The sequence below is a fragment of the Grus americana genome, chromosome 24, assembly GCF_028858705.1.
Source record: "Grus americana isolate bGruAme1 chromosome 24, bGruAme1.mat, whole genome shotgun sequence".
Lineage (NCBI taxonomy): Eukaryota > Metazoa > Chordata > Aves > Gruiformes > Gruidae > Grus > Grus americana.
The window spans coordinates 6,453,674-6,470,320 of NC_072875.1; the positions used below are offsets into that span (position 1 = coordinate 6,453,674).

Sequence of the window (16,647 nt, forward strand, 5' to 3'; positions counted from 1 at the left end):
GGATAGAACTAAAGGGGTCACATACATAGCTGCAAATGGGAAAGCATATCTGTACTTTCTAGTTAAACCTGCTGTGAAATCTTGGGATCTTGGGCCCTGTTTTCTTTTTGTCCCTCAAAACAGAAACACGGGATTTAGGAAAACATGACATGTTTTTTTAACTCACCAGCTCCGCAGTCACTGAGGAGCTGCCATCTCTTTAGGGAGAGGAAGAGATCAAATTCAAGCCGTGAATCTGTTCAGAATCTCCGAGAAGTCGCTCAGCCCCTGCTTTCTGTTCCAATAACCAGAGGATTCAGGCTATGAGAGAAACATCAAACACGTGCACTGTCTCTGATAATGGAGTTGCAGGGTATTCTGACTCTTAGAAACCATAATTTTATTTAACAAATTTAAATACAGTTTGTTTAAAACTGAGAACAGACAGTGCAGCTGTAATACACTCCATCCTGGCCAGAGCTGGTCTTACTGAATGTACGTGTCTCTGCTCCCAAGGACCACGGCAGCCTCTGTGCAAGTTGGAAGGGCCCAGGCTCGTGCGACCAACTTTGAGGAGAGTGGAGCGTATATGCAGGATTGCGTTCAGGACTCGATCCTTTGCCTTTTTCTGAAAGTTATTTCCTTCCAAGAAGGGAAGGTTGCCGACCCAGCAGGGACTGGAATTAAGATTAGTCAAACAAAACACGCAGCTAGGAGAGGACATCGGTTGGAAACTATTAAAATGGTATGAAAACTTTGTAGTCCTTTAAAAATGTCTCTTTCCGCTCTAGGGTTTGCAGACTGAAGTGAACTTGGAAGGCTAATACAATAACAGAATAAATCTGCTTGAGTGCAGAGAGCTACTGTTTTAATACAAGATAACAATACCCGTTCCTATAGAGCATCCAGCGGCCAGTAGCATCAAGTGCTTTCTATCCAAGTAGCGCTCCAGCCAACGCAGCTAAAGGAACATTTTTGCAAAGGCTACGCAGCAAGGCTTCTATGATTGGGAACTAAAGAATGCAACTTTTCCCCAATGGTTTTGATATACAGCGGGAGAAAATAACTTACAAAAAAATATTATTTTTTTTTTTTAAATATTACGAAATACACAATGTCATTAGTCCAAGGGGAGACTTCTGCACTGTGAAGCTAACAATCAAATCTATAGCGTTTTAATAGTTCTATGTGTTAGGGCTAAAAATAACCAAGTCTATTTCCAGGATTACATTTTCCCTCAATTCAAAGGTAAAATTGTGCTTCAGACCTTTTTGAAAGAATTGGGACAGTGGGGGTTGATCAAAGGTTTGACAACAACTATGAAGGAGGAGGTAAGTTTTGGGGTTTTTTTAAAGGGGCTGGAGGTGGGGAGAAGGGGTATGTTGTACCTCAATTTCTTCCTCAGCAAGTTTGTCAATCTCAAATACAGAGTCAACCAAGGCAGTAGCACCCAGGTTCCTCTTCTGCATTGCTCAGTCCTGTGTCTCTCACCGAGAAACAAAATACAGTTTCATCAGAGAACACCCTTTCATCAACGCTATCTCAGGTCCTTTGATGTTACAGAACGGGGAAGAGGCGACTAATTTTCTACGTATAGTGTTTCAACCTACCTCAAGCCAGGTGCTGAAGAAACAGAACACTAAGCGCAGGATCCCCTTTACAAGGGTGCTGCTCTGTCCGTCAGAAGTTAACTCTCAAACTGCTCCAGCGTGGCTTTTCACGCCAGTAGCTCTGCAGTAGCATGGCATGGCCCTGAAAAAGGGGCTAGGGCTGAAGGATACATTCCAGTAGAATGGTAAATGCACTAAAATCAGCTTTTATCATTCAATCCCTAGTTTTAAGCAGTTAACTTTATTTTTTTTTAAGAGTGGAAATTTGGCTTTATGTAGGAGCACCCTTCAGAGAATCCCACACCTAATGCTCATGTGAACCAAATTAGTGCTAAACAGAACCAAGATCTGAGCCTGGATGAAGAATTATGGTGTACGGCCACAACAGCTCATTAAAACCCAATTCCAATTATTTTGGCATGGATGAATAGAGAACCACATGCTATAAACATAACTCCATCCAGGAACATAGAGGTACGTCAGAATGCCCTCCAAACCGTGAAACTAATGAAGGGAAAGGAGAGGGAATACAAAGAGAAGAGAGATACTTAATGGGTTTGTTCTAACCTGCCTTGCTTCTCACCCTCCCCCAAAACCTTCCCTGTCTTGTGCAGCGAAATAAACACTGATTAAAGTAGGTTTAAAATTAAGGGCTAAGGTGCCATCTCAGAAGGCAGCTGTCCCCTCCGTGAACAGAGAGCTGCTTAGGCTGTCGCACACATAGCCACAAGGTACGTGTGTCTCAGGAAAAACAAGTCATCAGGGGCCAACACGCTCCTCCGGGCATTCTCACCCTCGCTTTCAGGTCCTGTAAAACAGCCCCCTCAGTCTAGACCATGATTCCAGCCGGGCCGTGTCTCCAGTGCATCGTGCCCTGCATGCGCTCCTCCCAAACCGAGCATCTCGCGAGGCAGCTGGTCTTGTACTGAAGTTGATGTCAGTCCTTTATTTTCTGTGCTTTTTCTCCACCTCCAGAGCATCTGGTTCTGCTCAGAGTCCAGGAGGGAAGGGCAGGGGAATCCGGGTAGTTTATGTATGCAGTGTTGCTTGTTTTCAGTACGCTAAAACTCTTGGAAGTCAGCAGAGGTCCTGGCTACTGCATGTCTGGCTAGTTGTATGCTGTGGAGAGGAACCTTGCAGGCTGTGCATGAAGAAATCTTCTGCAACAGAAACACATCCAGCATGTATATTACCCTTCTGCCTCGCTGCAGTTAGCTGCCACCCCTTGGAACTATCCCAAAACCCATCTTCGACTGCAGATCTGTGAGTACTGCTGCTAGGCAACTGGGTGTTGGTGAAAAGCAGTTGTGACAGCGCTGAAGAGCTATGGCCTCTCTGCAAAGCCGCTATATATAGCGCAGATAATATGCAGTGCAGGCTTTCCTCTGCTGTCCTGCCAACGGGCGGCAAAGGCAGGCCACTGCAGCAGGCAGGGCTCCGTCCAGTTAGCCTGAGGGAATGTGCTATAAGAGAGCTCATTACTGTTAAAAATATACTGCTGCTGAGCAAATTTATCCCTTTCCTTTGCTGCTTTTAGTTCTCTGTATTCGAGAGGAAAAAAGAACAAGCAGCAACCTTCTCTCCCCTCCAGGCCTGGTTCTACACCCCAGATAAAGGGAGTTGTGCATTTATTTTTTTCCCCCGTAACAATGAAGCGCAGCAACACAGTCTGGATGCAGATGGAAGCGAGTAGCCCATCCCTCACTCTAGCAAACCAACCAGAGTTACGCTCTGGAAATACAGAAGACCGAATACACCGGGTAATTAAAGGTGAGAAGCCAGGGCATGAACAAACGAGCAGGAAGTCAGCCATCAGTGTGCCTGTTCTTTCCTCCTTTCCACTGAAGAAGACACCAAGTGCTCACCTTAGGCAAACAAACACCTCATGGGGAGTTTAATCCACACCCTCCCTTACTTGTCACTGACTTCGTGCAGCTTTAATGTGGATATAAATTAAACTCCTCCCTCAGTGAAAGCTTCTGCCTGACTTAAAAATGCATTCACTGATATTGCCTTAGCTTTGTTTGCAGGTGGGTGAATCCACGTCCTTTACCCTTGTGCTTTAGCTATATTAGTACAGTTAATAAGGCAACCTCCCTGTTTAGACAATGGTTTGCTTTTTTAACCATGTAACTTCTGCCTATACTCTCAGTCTCTGGATTTGCCTTCTTCCCCCCAACTTCTCACCAGGTATTTCCCCTTTAGCAGCTTGTCTTAAAGATAAAAGGAGAGATTAACTAATGGTCTCAAGAAGTTTGGTAGTAAGGGAGGGTCAGAGATGTGAAAAATGGAAATGAAAAAAGCAAGATTTAAAAGAGCTCTTGTCTTTTTCCTGTCCTTGTTTAGTATCTGCCTTTTTTACTGCTGCTTCTCATTACTGTTGAAAAATGTGAGCTCTTACCTGGTGTTGGTCTCCGCTCAGCCATGCAGTCAGATTTCCACATTGGGATCTGTGAATCCTTTCTTCCCCTCATTCACCAGCACAGGCTTTTCTGTCCTTGTATGCCAGACTAAAATCTGAAGAAGCCAACAGGAGTCATTAGCTCCACCTCTTCACTGCACTAACAAATATCTTGCACATTAAATCAATAGTGCAATTTAACCATCTACCCTGGAGCCTAATGGCGCATTCACAGCTGAAAGGAGGTTTGCATAAAACTTCACTTAGGCAGGCCTACTGCTATCCAAAACGCACGGTGCACAGAAATTACCCGTTTTACAGTGTACTGTCTTGGGACATTAACCTGCTCCTTCCATGTAGTTATCAACCATCTTCCACGAAAGGCTCGTCAACCTTTTCAATGATGTAAGGCGGTTCCTTCGTAACCGGAGGATCACATACATATTTCCTCATAGACCAAGTCCCTTGCTCTGGTTCTTGGTTATTGTGTTATTACGTCCTTGGCCAGGGTGGAGTTAAGTTGCAAGGAAAGCTCAGAGTGGAAATGCAAATTGTTGCCACTTTGGGTCACATTGTGCATTAGAGGGGAGAGGCAGTTCTACTGAGTACCACCCGCTGCTCCAATTGCCACCATTGCCTTCGGTTGTGTGAAATATTAACATGAATTGTTCAGTGCATCTCTGAAAATCCATTATTGGAGGGAAGACATCAGTCTGCTCCTTAACCTCACTATCACTTCTTTTTCACTTTTAAATTCTTTTGAGACCCTAAAAAGATATGAGAGTGACACTGACCTGAGAAGTACGCACTGCTGCTCCCCTTCTCTGTTGCAACCTCTGCTGTCTCAGAGCTGCAAGACGCAGGAGCTAGCTGCAGAACACTCCCTTCCTCCCACATGCTCTGGGCTGTATGTAACCCAGCAAGCATTAATCTGCCATATCACCTCAAAAGCCCCACACACGTTTCCTTGGAAATCCTGGCTCCACGCTGCCATCCGCTATTCTGTACCAGGTACGCCACATTGCATCGCTTTAAAGCCCCTCTCCAACTTGCCTAGAACAGAACTGAAGCTTCGACTAAAAGCTTCCCTCTGTCCTAGCAGCAAAGTTTAATATAGATCAACATCCATGGAGGAGTACTGGAAAGAATATAAATTGAAAAGGTGGTCTAACATTTTTTGAGGGGGGGAGTATTACAGGTAAATAGTTTCTACTAGCTGTGCTATACTGCTGGCACAGACAGTTCTGGAAGCTGTTTAAAATACTCTCCCCTCACTAGATTCAATTATACTTATTGCTTTGCTCCTAGAACCTGGATTGCTGGGAGCAGCTTTTTTCCTTCAGAGCTACAGTTTCCTGCTTCCCCTCACCTGTTCGCATTGATGTTTCCTACCTTGCGGGGGGTTTCCCTCTTGTTGCTATGACAATACCCTGCACATTCAATCCAAGTATCTGCAAACCATTTCGTACCCAGTCCCTGCTTTTCTGAAAAACGAGGGCACGTTCCGTTTCTAAAGGATGAACAAAGCACTTTTCAAACCTTTGTGGTTAAACAGGAGCACCCCTACCTTCCCAAGAAGCTGTTTGACCAAATTTGTCTCTGATGTGAGCAGTCACCTCCTGTGCAGGGCTTAAATCTCACCCGCTAATACTAAGGCAGTAGAGACCAACTGCTGTCTGGAGTGGGTCCAAAAAAACCGTTTCATCGCTCCCCCACAACCACTTCAGAGCCCCGGTCATCAAAGTTAGCTTTTATTATAGTCCTGCTCACCCACTGCAGCAGCGCTGCTGCAATTACTGCGTTACTTTCCTATGAAAAGGCCAAAACCAAACAGGTCTGTACAAGTGGCTCTCGGTGCTACACGAGCATCAGTCGCGGGCTCCTCATCCAACAAACAGAATGGATAAACCTTAATGCAGTCCAGCTGCTAGAAAAATCTTGTAGCCAGTTCTTCTTTCCAATGGGAGTAGGTAAGAGCTCTTTCCACTTCCGACACATAAACACTCAACCCTGCTGATGGCCAAGGGCTGCGCTCTGCCAGGAACGGGACTCACAGTTAAACAACTCCAACCACATACCCCATAAACAGAAGGCAACTACACATTTGTAGCTTTTCTTTAAACCGGATCCACCTTTTGCATTGTTAAAGCCAATTGCCCAAAAAGAGAGTTATATCAAATTAACTAAAATGGACCGATTTGCAGAGTTTGCAGCTTGATACAGCTGCTTCTACCGTTTTTCATGCTGTGTTCTTTAATGTGGGAGGGAGATCATCATTTAATACAGAAACACCTGCTTTTCCTCTCAGCCCATTGCTTGACTTTTTTCCACAAGCAGCGTCTTTGATGCCTCAGGGAAGCTTTGGCTTGTGCAGAAAGTACAGCTTGCAAGGGAGTAACCGGGGAGGGGGACCAGATATCTGACTTCCCCTGAACAGTGGTTTCCTTTAGGTCATCTGAGGGAGTCCCCTTTAAAAATCTCTACTACTGCAAACCACTTCCAATCGTTTACAGCCTTGCCATTCAGAATCACAGGACTCAAAGGAGATCTAAGAGATTACGAAGAGTCATCTCCATAGCAGACTTCTTCATTGTCTTCTAACAGGAAATTAAAAAGCAAACAGGCAAGTCGGCCTACAGCTGGAGGGGGGTCATAGGATTTCAAGCACACGGACCCTCTGTGGAGGGTTTCAATAATTGTCATTTGAAATGGAGACTATACAATGGGAAGAAAAAGAGACACCAAGCTGAAACGCAGATTTGCTTCCTCTCAGCTTGTGCTAAACCAAATTTCTGCAGGCTCTCTTAGGCATCGTGGAGGCCCTCTTCTCCCAAAAGCACATCCATTGCTATAACAAATAAAGATTGCTTCTCCCTGTAACTTTTGCTTTGCTCATATGTCGAGAGAATCGTGGCCACTGCTATTAGATGAGCCAGAGCTCAAACAGTAATGTTGAACTTGAACGTTTGTGCTTTGTGATGGGTATTACAGGCAAAACTTGAAAGACCACAAAAGAAGAAAGGGTTACAGCTGTCTAACCTGAGCTATTCCAGCCACAGTACAGATCTGAAGGTCCACCACGGAGCAGTGCAGGCAAACGGTGCTGCAAAACCTGAACTACTCTGATGTAAATTACAGCTTTCAGATGTGGTACAGGGTATGGCATTGGCACAGCAGTTCTGGTCACTAACCAGGACAAGAAAAGGCCAAAAGAACCCTCCAAGTTCTGCATGTCTGTCATAAAAATCAACAGCTCGAACACTGGCGTCTTCACTGGTGTGTGTGCGATGCTTAACCAACAAAGTGCTGTCAGGATACCGAACGCTCACTGCAAACCACTGGTCACAAACCCACACAAAAAGAGGAGCTTGGTCTCAGGAACAATCTAACCCGAAAGAGGACAGATCTGCTCCATCCGTACCCTGCTGCTCAGCCCCTGGAAGGCAAAGAACACAAAGAGCTCGTGAGGCTGATTCCCCTGCCTGCCGTATGTAGCACCACAGGATAAAAGCAGGAGGAAGTACTCCTTTTCAAGCCTTCTTGCCTTAGGCTGACGTTTTCTCTCTCTCCTGCCTGTTCTGAGCCACTTTTAGCTCTTTTAGATCTGTGACATCATGAAACAGCCAGTTCTGGTCTCCTTTTGCTGTGCAATTTCCTTTGCTGCTGCTGCTGCTGGACCCAAGGGCTTGGTCTCCTCCACATGCACAAGGATTTATTCTCCTCCCAGAGCCTGTTCCAAGACCCATGGTAGCCACAGCGCTGGCATGTGGTTCAGGTACTGCTGGGACAGCTGCGAACCCGCAGATTTAATCTCAGATCTGACTCAGCCAAGAGATAAGGAGAGAGGAGAAATGACTACTTTGATCCACCACTTCAATCCCAGTAAATTGCAACCAAGACTACCCGAGCGCACAAAAGCCTGCCTCACCCAAAAAAACATACGTACGCCTACCTCCCTGGAGAAACAAGCGCGTCCAGGAGCAGCTGGAATGAGAGACGCCTCGTTTCCAAAGAACTTGTTATTTTGTGGTCTGTCCTCTTGTGCCAGCCCAAGCTGAGGCTTTTTCAATAGCTGGGGCCACTCAAAGTCTCTCTTCTTTAAGGACTCCCTGGTTGAGCGCACTGCTGCTGGTTTCCTCTGGTGTTAATAGAAAATGGGGAGCAGGATATGTCCCAGTTACACCAGCCTCATGGGAATATAGAACCTCAGACCTCTATCCTGGATTGAACAGTTTGCTTTCGGGGGGGGTGTGTGGGAAATACAGAAGTAGCAGAACACAGAAATGCACAGCACGCTTGCAAAGCCTTGTTTCCTTACAACTCCAGTATAAACCAACCCTTCCCTCCTGATAATGAGGGATAACTCTCTCCTTTCTCCTTGGCGATTAATGCTGACTTCCTTAATTTTCTCCTTCATTTTGGGCAGTTCCCAAATCAAAGAAAATAAGCAGGATATATGTCTTTGGCCAAAGCTTAAGCTTTTTGCAAGAGTGTGCATTTGTGGGCTGAATTCTGATAAATATTACAAATACCAGCACTGCATACAGGGAAGGCAGCATTTTTTGAGAGCAGATGTCTACGCTTATCTTACATACTTCTCTGATCCCTCCTTAACGACTCTATCTGAGCACATCATAATTTTTCATGTAAATCTCACTGCAAAGCAGGAGTATGCTTAACAGAAGCAAATCGTGACAACTGCTGGGAGCACACTAGCACAATGAGAAAGAAGTCTGTGCTTTGACCTTGGGGCCAGAGGACCCCAGACCACAGCCTACTTTTGTCCTTCTCTGCTGCTCGTCTGGACTCTGCTCCTCGTCAAACGGGTGAGCAAAGCAGCAACTGGGAAATGGAGGCTGCTGGCATCAGCTAAAAAAAGAAAGGCAAAGCTCAACCTGCAAAGCTGCACTCAGAGTTTGCCAGGAGCAGACAGCATTCAGTTCACAACAAGGACCCTTGTAAGATCCCCGCAGCCTAGCCAAAAAAAGAAATGCAGTCTGCTTCAAATCCTGGCCAGTAATTCCTGCTTCCTCTCCATCTCTGACCTGCAGCTCTGTGTGACAGCACTGACACGGCAGCCTGACAGCATTGTTTTCTTCCTCTTGCCTGGAAACAACCTGTCCTTCCTCCATGTTCCTCCAAAACCGTCATTTCCTATCCCCAGCCTTTTAAAACAGCTTCTTTCCAACAGCTATTTACAGCAGGGACAATATACCGAAGATCGCAGAGCTGGCCATGGAGTAAACACTCCTGATCTTCTGTACACCAGACTAAAAGCAACCTGTGCATCTCCCTTGGCTGGTTGGAAACACACTTATTTCCAGCCAGTGCTTTCTTGTTAGCTAGTAGGGCACGCAGTGCCCAAAAGCTGAGATCTAATTTTAATCCAATTTCTTTTCCCACCCTTGGGAGACCATCTGTGTTATTTATCCCAGTGCTGGACAGCCATAACCACAGACATGTAGATTTAAAAAATGAGGCACAGTAGGTATCAGATAATAAGTAAAGTTGCTCCTCCCTCTTAGCTCTTCTTCCTTATTCCTGGACTCCTTGCCTGAGCGCTGCTGAACATAGAGATCCTTGGTTTTTCTGCAGCTGGGGACTCTGGAGCAGTGCAGATGGAAAGCAGAGACAAAGGGTATTATCCAAAATATTTTCCTATCCCAAAAAGGGATGGAGACCTGGATCCGACACTGGGTCTGTTGGCAGTAACAGCTTACTTGCAAAAAACCCCTCCAGTCCTCCTGGGATAATTAAAATAAATGACGACTCCCTAAATCAGACTGGCTGGTGCCCACTACAGACAAAGGCATGAGAGTGCTACTACACAGGGGTCTGTGATCAGCGAGGGACCCCCTCCACACCTGCAGTGCTCAGCGGACCCGCTCACGCAGCTTTCAAAAGCACTTGACAGCACCTCCGTTGCTGATGTGCTATGATTGATGCCTGTCACACTAACCAGCATTGTCTCATTGTATCTCGCACACTCCCCTGTCATGCTGGATAGAAATCCATCTGTTGTCTCTCATCTTAGACTGGGAAGTCTTTAGGGCAAGAACCATCATTGTGTTCTGAGTTTCTACGTTATTTAGCACATAGGGGTCCTGCTCCATGACCTGGTAGCTCCGAGGCAATGGGTACAGTCAAACAACTAGCAGTCATTTGACAGCAGTAACCCCTCCCAAAATGAAGCCTTATGGAAGCCTCCTGGAGCTCAGAGCAATATCCCAGGCATTAAAACATTTCTACACTGTCTCTGACACAGAAAGATCCAGGTTGTTGTGGACAACTACAGCAATATTGCATAGGTGTCGAGAGGGAGAAGGCGACTTCGCAATAAGGCAGTGATTGTGTGAACAGTCTTTCCTGCAGCCAGGAAACACTGTGGCAGGTACTCCTGGGTTACAGGTCAGATGGGTTCCAGAGAGCCAAGTCTCATGGGATGCTAGCTTATCGCAGAACCAGCACGCAAAAGCCCCCCCTCAGGAATTCACGTAAAGCAACCGACATACATTTCACCTATGGAATTCCCTGCTCCAGGGGATTAGCAAGGCCACAGATAAGCCCATCTTGAAAATAATGATATTTTCTAAAGGTAATATAAGAAAGAGGAACAGTTACAGGGGAGACAAGACTCCATATTTCAAGGCCTACTGCAATCACTAGCAACCAAAAAAGATAACTGCCCTCCACACATTTGAATACATAATCGCCCTTTCCCAGCTGCCTTGCCATGGGGGCACGCTCTCTTCAAACCCAGAGGAGAAGTGACAGAATGATGGGGCTGAATGGGCTTTCTCCTCCCTCTGGATCCTTACAACCCATGTATGAGGAAGAGATCGTACCTTAGTGCAATTGGCAGCTTTCGGCTCAAGATCATTCAAGGTCACTAGTTCCCGGAGCAGGCTGCTCTCTTGGTAGCCTCCCTTCACTCCTCGCAGTTTGAAGTAAGCCTGAGATCGCTGGAGAATCAGTCTGAGGTTCACGGCAAACCCCGCCATGTCTATAGCAAAGGGGCGATGGGGGTCGAACACAGTTTTCCAGCCATAGACCTTCCCTGCAGCGTTCACTTTGGGTGACTCATAGCGTAAGCCACCGACGAAGGCTACTGGCCACACCGACACCTTTCTGGTGCTGCGCATCTGGAGGCAAGGAAAGAGAAGGGTACGGTGGGTGCCCACGGAAGGATCGGCTGCATGCGACTTCCAACACACAAACCAGCACCAGAATGACTTCACTGTCCCGCAGGAAATGAATGTCCCTGAGCTTCAGCACAAATCCTAGAGCTAAGAGCCTGGGTTATGGTCCCAGGCACCCTCTGTGGCTTGGACCAAGCCACCAAGCTCATTACTCACCTGTACAAGGATGCACATCCCGGAGCTGGAGAAGCAAATTGCTTTGGGAAGTGGCAACTAACAATAGCAATAGTAATGGATAGCCATGGAACAAAGCATGAGTTCAGCACTAAAAACAAAGCTGTCAATAATAAACATAACTGAGATTTAAGAGTGGTGTTTTGTCCAAAGGTCTTTAGAGCTGTGGGGCACCAGTCCTCCACATGAACAGCTGGGGAAATCAGGACACAGAGGAGGGAAGCACCTTGCCCAAGCCACCTGGAAATGCAGGAGCGGCATACCTAGGAAGAAAGGTGCTTTCTCTGAAAGCTAAGGAGTTTGAGCTGCCTATGAGCCACAGTAAGGCTAAGAGCATCTGTAGAGTGAGGGACTGTAGCCCACAACCTCAGGGACAGCTGAGAAGCGCAGCCTCTCCAGAAACTCCCAGCATGCAGGATGGTGCCTTGTAGTTGCTCCGGCTACTCAGCGAACGTCACTGGAGGCCTCTACTCCCTGTGGAGTCAACAGAAATAGATAGGAGCCACCAGGGGACACTTGACATGCCTGCACTTGCCAAGGCAGATGATTTGAATGCCAGTTCGCCCGCTCACCCCCCAGCGCCCTGTCCTGCTCTGCTGGCAGGCTCAGCCTTGTGTTCCGCTCTCAGCCCAGTCCCTTAGATCAGGGATCTCCCAGAGCTAATCTCATCACTGCTAATTACTGCAAACGAGACCAGAAGAGCTCTGGCACTTGCCCTTCTGCATTATACACATGCTAACGGCAGCCCCTCTCCGCAGGGAACAATAGTGCGTGTCTTCTGCATTTCACAGCACATTTCATTGGCTCCATGTGACCTTAACTGCAGCTACAGATCAGAGAGGAGAAGCCTCTATGAGCAAAGCACACGAGTGAACGAAGGAACCCTTTCTGCTGTATTAATGTGTGGTGTCTGTCTCAGGATACTGCCAGAGCCAGCCTCAGAGGGGACTGTGGAAGCAAGACATTCAGTCTGAATTTGCTTTCAGCTTTAAAAGCATGCATATTCCTGTGGCTATCCACGCTCAAGTGAAAGCCATCAGGGAAGGGAGGGGGGGCATGTATGGAGCGAATAAATAGGAGATCCCTGGTAGGAAAACTGGCAACTGGTGGGGAAGGAGGCAATCCTCCTTTCTTGTCCCTTGCTGCAAGAGCTCGGCCTCAGGAGAGCAAGGGAACAAGTAATTTCTGAGCTGGAAGCCGGGAGAGGTACAGTGTACCTGGCACTGTAAGACCATTGCATACTGGCAGGCAGGGAAAGGCACTGGAGTCCATTTGGATCCCCGGTAGGAGTGGAACAAATAGCAAAGGTGGGAAAGCACATGGGAACCTTCCCCTGCTCAAGCCTGACAAGACCGTCAGGACATGCTGAAATTCAGCCTGCCATCACAGTTCCCGGAGCCGCAAACTTCCAGGCTGAGATCTCAGCCCCATCGCCTACTTACAACAGCATGAGAGACCATCTGTCCCCAGATGCTGCAAGAGGAAGAGCCCTGGAAGGGAGCACTGCACACATCTCACAGCAGAGAGACAGCCCTCTCCGAGGCAGTGCGTGAAGGGCTCCGTTTTTTGGGGAGGAGAAGTCAAGCACTGACAAACGCACGCTCCTCGCATGTGCAGCAAGCCAGAGACAACCGCACGGAGCATCTCTGAACAAGATGTCCTGCAAGCGCTGTGACTGTGCTGACACCATTCAGGCGTAACTGTGAAAGGGCACTGCTTCCTCAGCTGGGGATCTGTGCAGAGCAGGTGCCAGGCTCTTGACAGCTACAGAATTTGACCAGTGGACGCTCTGGGATGAGAGCAAACAAATGCAAAGAGCAAGCAAGGAAGAGAAACCCCAGGGACAGCCAAGTGCAATACATAGGGGTGGTGGAGAACATCAGATCAGGAACCAGATGGAAATCTCCAGGCTGAGGCATGGAAGGACAGCTGAGGTTTCTTTTGCTAGGCACGTGCTTCTGCACAGGCACGTCGGACAGCAGGTAATGTTCCAACCCTAACAAGGCTCCCCACAGGGGAAGGCAGCTCCTCATTAGCTTCCTTTACATTAAAATGTATCTGCCTCCTGATCACATGCCACAGGATAAATTGGGGTTCCCATTATTTTGCATGGGTGCCTTTGACACTGGGAAATGCACACTTTGCAGCGCAGTAACCAAACCCCAGAGAAAACTTCAGGACAGCTGCAGTGGGACCATTATACAGACAAGACTGATCCAGAGCTCAGGAGAGGAGGTACACAGCATCTCCTCAGCTCAGGACACAGCATCTTTTACACCCCACCTGCTAATTTGCTCTGTTCAGACGGTTGGGGGGCCCCCCAGCAGGGTCTTACCTCCTCAAAGAGCTCCAGGCTGTAGGTGTTATCATCATCGGCAAAGTAAACAATCCCAGGCTGGCTGTTATTTTTGTTAAAGGTCTCTCTCAGCCATCTCAGGGCAAGGTTCCTCTGCATGGTCCCCCGGGGGATGCGGGGATCCCTCATGTCTCCTCGCAGCTTGTAGTTGCGGGGTGTCTCCACATTGAGGTGGGTGTAGTTAAGCCCCGTGTCCCGCAGCAGCCGGGTGATGAGAGGCGTGCGCCGCTGTGAGTCCTCCACCAGGATCCAGTGCAGGTTTGGCACGTGCAGGAGGGTGTTGGCCAGGCGCGTCAGCTCTGCCTTCTGCACGGGACGGCTGTAGGTGGGTGTAATGACGTGGATGGTGGGAAGGGTGTCTGACCACGGGGGTGGGCGGGTATAAACATATTCTGTCCTCACCACCTCCACAATGTCCCGGTCTGACAAGCAGTATTCCTTGGAGTCCAAGCCTGCAGCGAGATCACGCCGGGAGTCACCACCATCATCTGAGCAAGGGTATGAGAGAGAAGAAAAAGCCGCATGGACTCAGTCCTCTAACACCCCCCCTGGGCTGAGCCAGCAGGCTGCTTGCAAATAGCAGGTCACCCTCATGGTTTCAGAGGAAAGGAAACAAGCTCGGATGGAGGCTTTAATAAATAAGTACACAAATAAATAAAGGAATCAGGGACAAACACACGAGAAAAGAAGTTCCTGCTGTTAGAAAACCATGACCAAACACGGCCTGAGAGCCCAGGACAATGCAGCTAAGTGCTCAGAATAAGCAACTTCAAAAAGCACCCAGAAGAGACAGGCTTGTACAGCAATTAGGTCTAGATAAAGAAAATAGCAACACGGATTGACGATCTGTCATTCCAGACGAGCTCCAGTGCTCTGGGCACCATGCTCAGTGGGACAGGACTCATGGCTCTGCACTCGGGCACTGGAGCACCTGGACTGGGAGGCAGGGAACTAACTGGTGGAAAATAATGAGTCAGTGAAGATCCCCCAGCAGCATGGTCTGGCCGGGATACTGCAATACCCCACTGCTCTCCTGACAGGCCTGGGATGGGGCGCAGAAAAGCAGGGAAAGACACACTTCAAATCCAGAAGTGGAGAATAGAAATTAAAGCCTGTAATTGTAGGCTTTTTCCTGCAGAGACTTTCACCTGCTTCTGACTAACCTCTCCTCAAAAAGACCCTACTAACCTCTGAACATAACAGCCCATTCAGTAGTGCGGATGTGAACAATGAACAGCGTATATATATATATATATATATATAGGATACATTGATCCGAACATGTAAAATCCTTGCAAAGAGAGACTTGTTCACAAGCAGCTCAAGGAAAAAAAAAAAGTTCATGCACCTGTCACTTTTCCAGGGTGTGACAGTCACACTTCCGTACAGCTGTAGACCAGCAGGAATACCACGGGCTACAGTTAGGTACTGGCAGAGATGAAGGGGACCTCCATTCAGGACATAAGCCAGCTGCTCTCTAGTGGGCACATCATACTTTGAGCCATAGATTTTGCAAAACCAGCTACTACCAGAAACTTCAGATGAGAAAGAACAGGAACAGACAGACATTAGATCTGACCCAGCAGGGTACTACCTATGTTTTTTTCATAGCATGTTACTCTTCCAGCAGCATAGACTTTGATACCAGCCCTGAACTGACTGAAGGCCTCATACTCATTGGCATTGATGGAGGGAGGGTGTCTGTCTGGTGGGGGGGGCAGGGACAAGGTGTCCAAGGCCCTGTATAAGGCACAGCACATCAGCATCACATAGCAGAGCTCTCTGAAAGCAGAGAACACTGGAATCGGTTAAAAAATCAATATCTGCAGAATGCATTGGACACAGACGCGAATGTGATTAGCCAGGATGGTGCTTAGGACAGTTTGCAAACCCCTGCAGGTCAAACCCTCAGCTGTAAATCCTGACATGTGTAAGCACTGCTGTTCTGTGCTCGCTATATAGGTGCACATCTCTTTCTCAGCACCTGCTACCAAAGGATCTCAGAAATGCGTTATAAGAACAAAACGATTTCTCCCAAGAGTTTTCAGGTTGGTCTCTATCACCACTCATGTTCCACTGGGGGCTCAGAGAAGCAGAGGCAGAGGAAGTGTCTTAGCAAGGTCATCGGTAAGTTCAGGACTGAGTCAGAGCAGAGCAGTCTCTGCGCTGTCCATGGCCATACACAAAAAAACAGCTACTAGCTTTCAGGGCATTGAATCAAACTGGTATATGGACAGCATATTCTTAGTAGTCTTTCAAGTTCTGTTTCAGAGCCCAGTAGATCCTTCATCCTCTGAAACACTGTCCACCTTCCAGAGGGAATCACAGTCATTTTTCCCTTAAGAACTGCCCAAAGCCTCATGGGTGGCTGTCAGTCCTCCCAAGGAAAGGTAAAGCTGCTCGGGACAGACTCTGAACTACCAACAATTCAAACCGCGCATCAGACTGTTCAGCAAAAGGATAAGGAACTGTGGAGGGTGCGAACATTACGATGAAACAGGGAGAGAATCTCCCAGAGAAAGGGACCAGAGAGGGAAAATGAGCTGGCCTTCTCCCACACAGACAAGCCTCCCCAAGCTGCCCTGGCTCTCAGCAGAAGCGCAGAACCAAGAATGAAGACCGCACTAGGCAGTGTGGCTTCTTCCAGCCCCCAAGAGCTCTCAGCCCTTGGATATTGCTGCTGTGCCAGGAACAGGATAAAAACTGGGACCCTTCTGGCCAGAGAGGATCCCCAGAACTTCCCGCATTCATCTGATTTGGGCCAGAGCTCTATTTAATGCTTTGTGTGACAGGTAACGTGGAAGCTGACTCTCTCATAGCATTGTAACTCCACCAAACAATCAGGTGAGATCCTGGCTCTTGCCTTCTCCTTCAAGTGCAAGAGCACCAGTTTGCTGCTTTCCTGAGGACACTTAAAAAATGCTCTTT

General features: G+C 47.7%; 1 protein-coding gene across 3 annotated transcripts in view; it reads right to left on the reverse strand.

Annotated features, from left to right (window-relative positions):
* Positions 1 to 200: 200 nt before the first annotated feature.
* The window catches only part of B3GAT1 (beta-1,3-glucuronyltransferase 1), a 39,617-nt gene continuing 23,170 nt past the window's right edge, over positions 201 to 16,647 (reverse strand). Inside the window, exons 3-6 of one of the 3 annotated variants that reach the window (XM_054803332.1) lie at positions 13,699 to 14,207; positions 10,836 to 11,132; positions 3,991 to 4,106; positions 201 to 2,749 (exon numbers count right to left, since the gene is read on the reverse strand). In XM_054803332.1, coding sequence (XP_054659307.1) covers positions 4,020 to 4,106; positions 10,836 to 11,132; positions 13,699 to 14,207 — 893 coding nt within the window. In that variant the 3' untranslated portion in view covers positions 201 to 2,749; positions 3,991 to 4,019. The remainder of the gene's footprint in view (positions 2,750 to 3,990; positions 4,107 to 10,835; positions 11,133 to 13,698; positions 14,208 to 16,647) is intronic. The other 2 variants (XM_054803330.1, XM_054803331.1) reach the window with 2 other exon arrangements.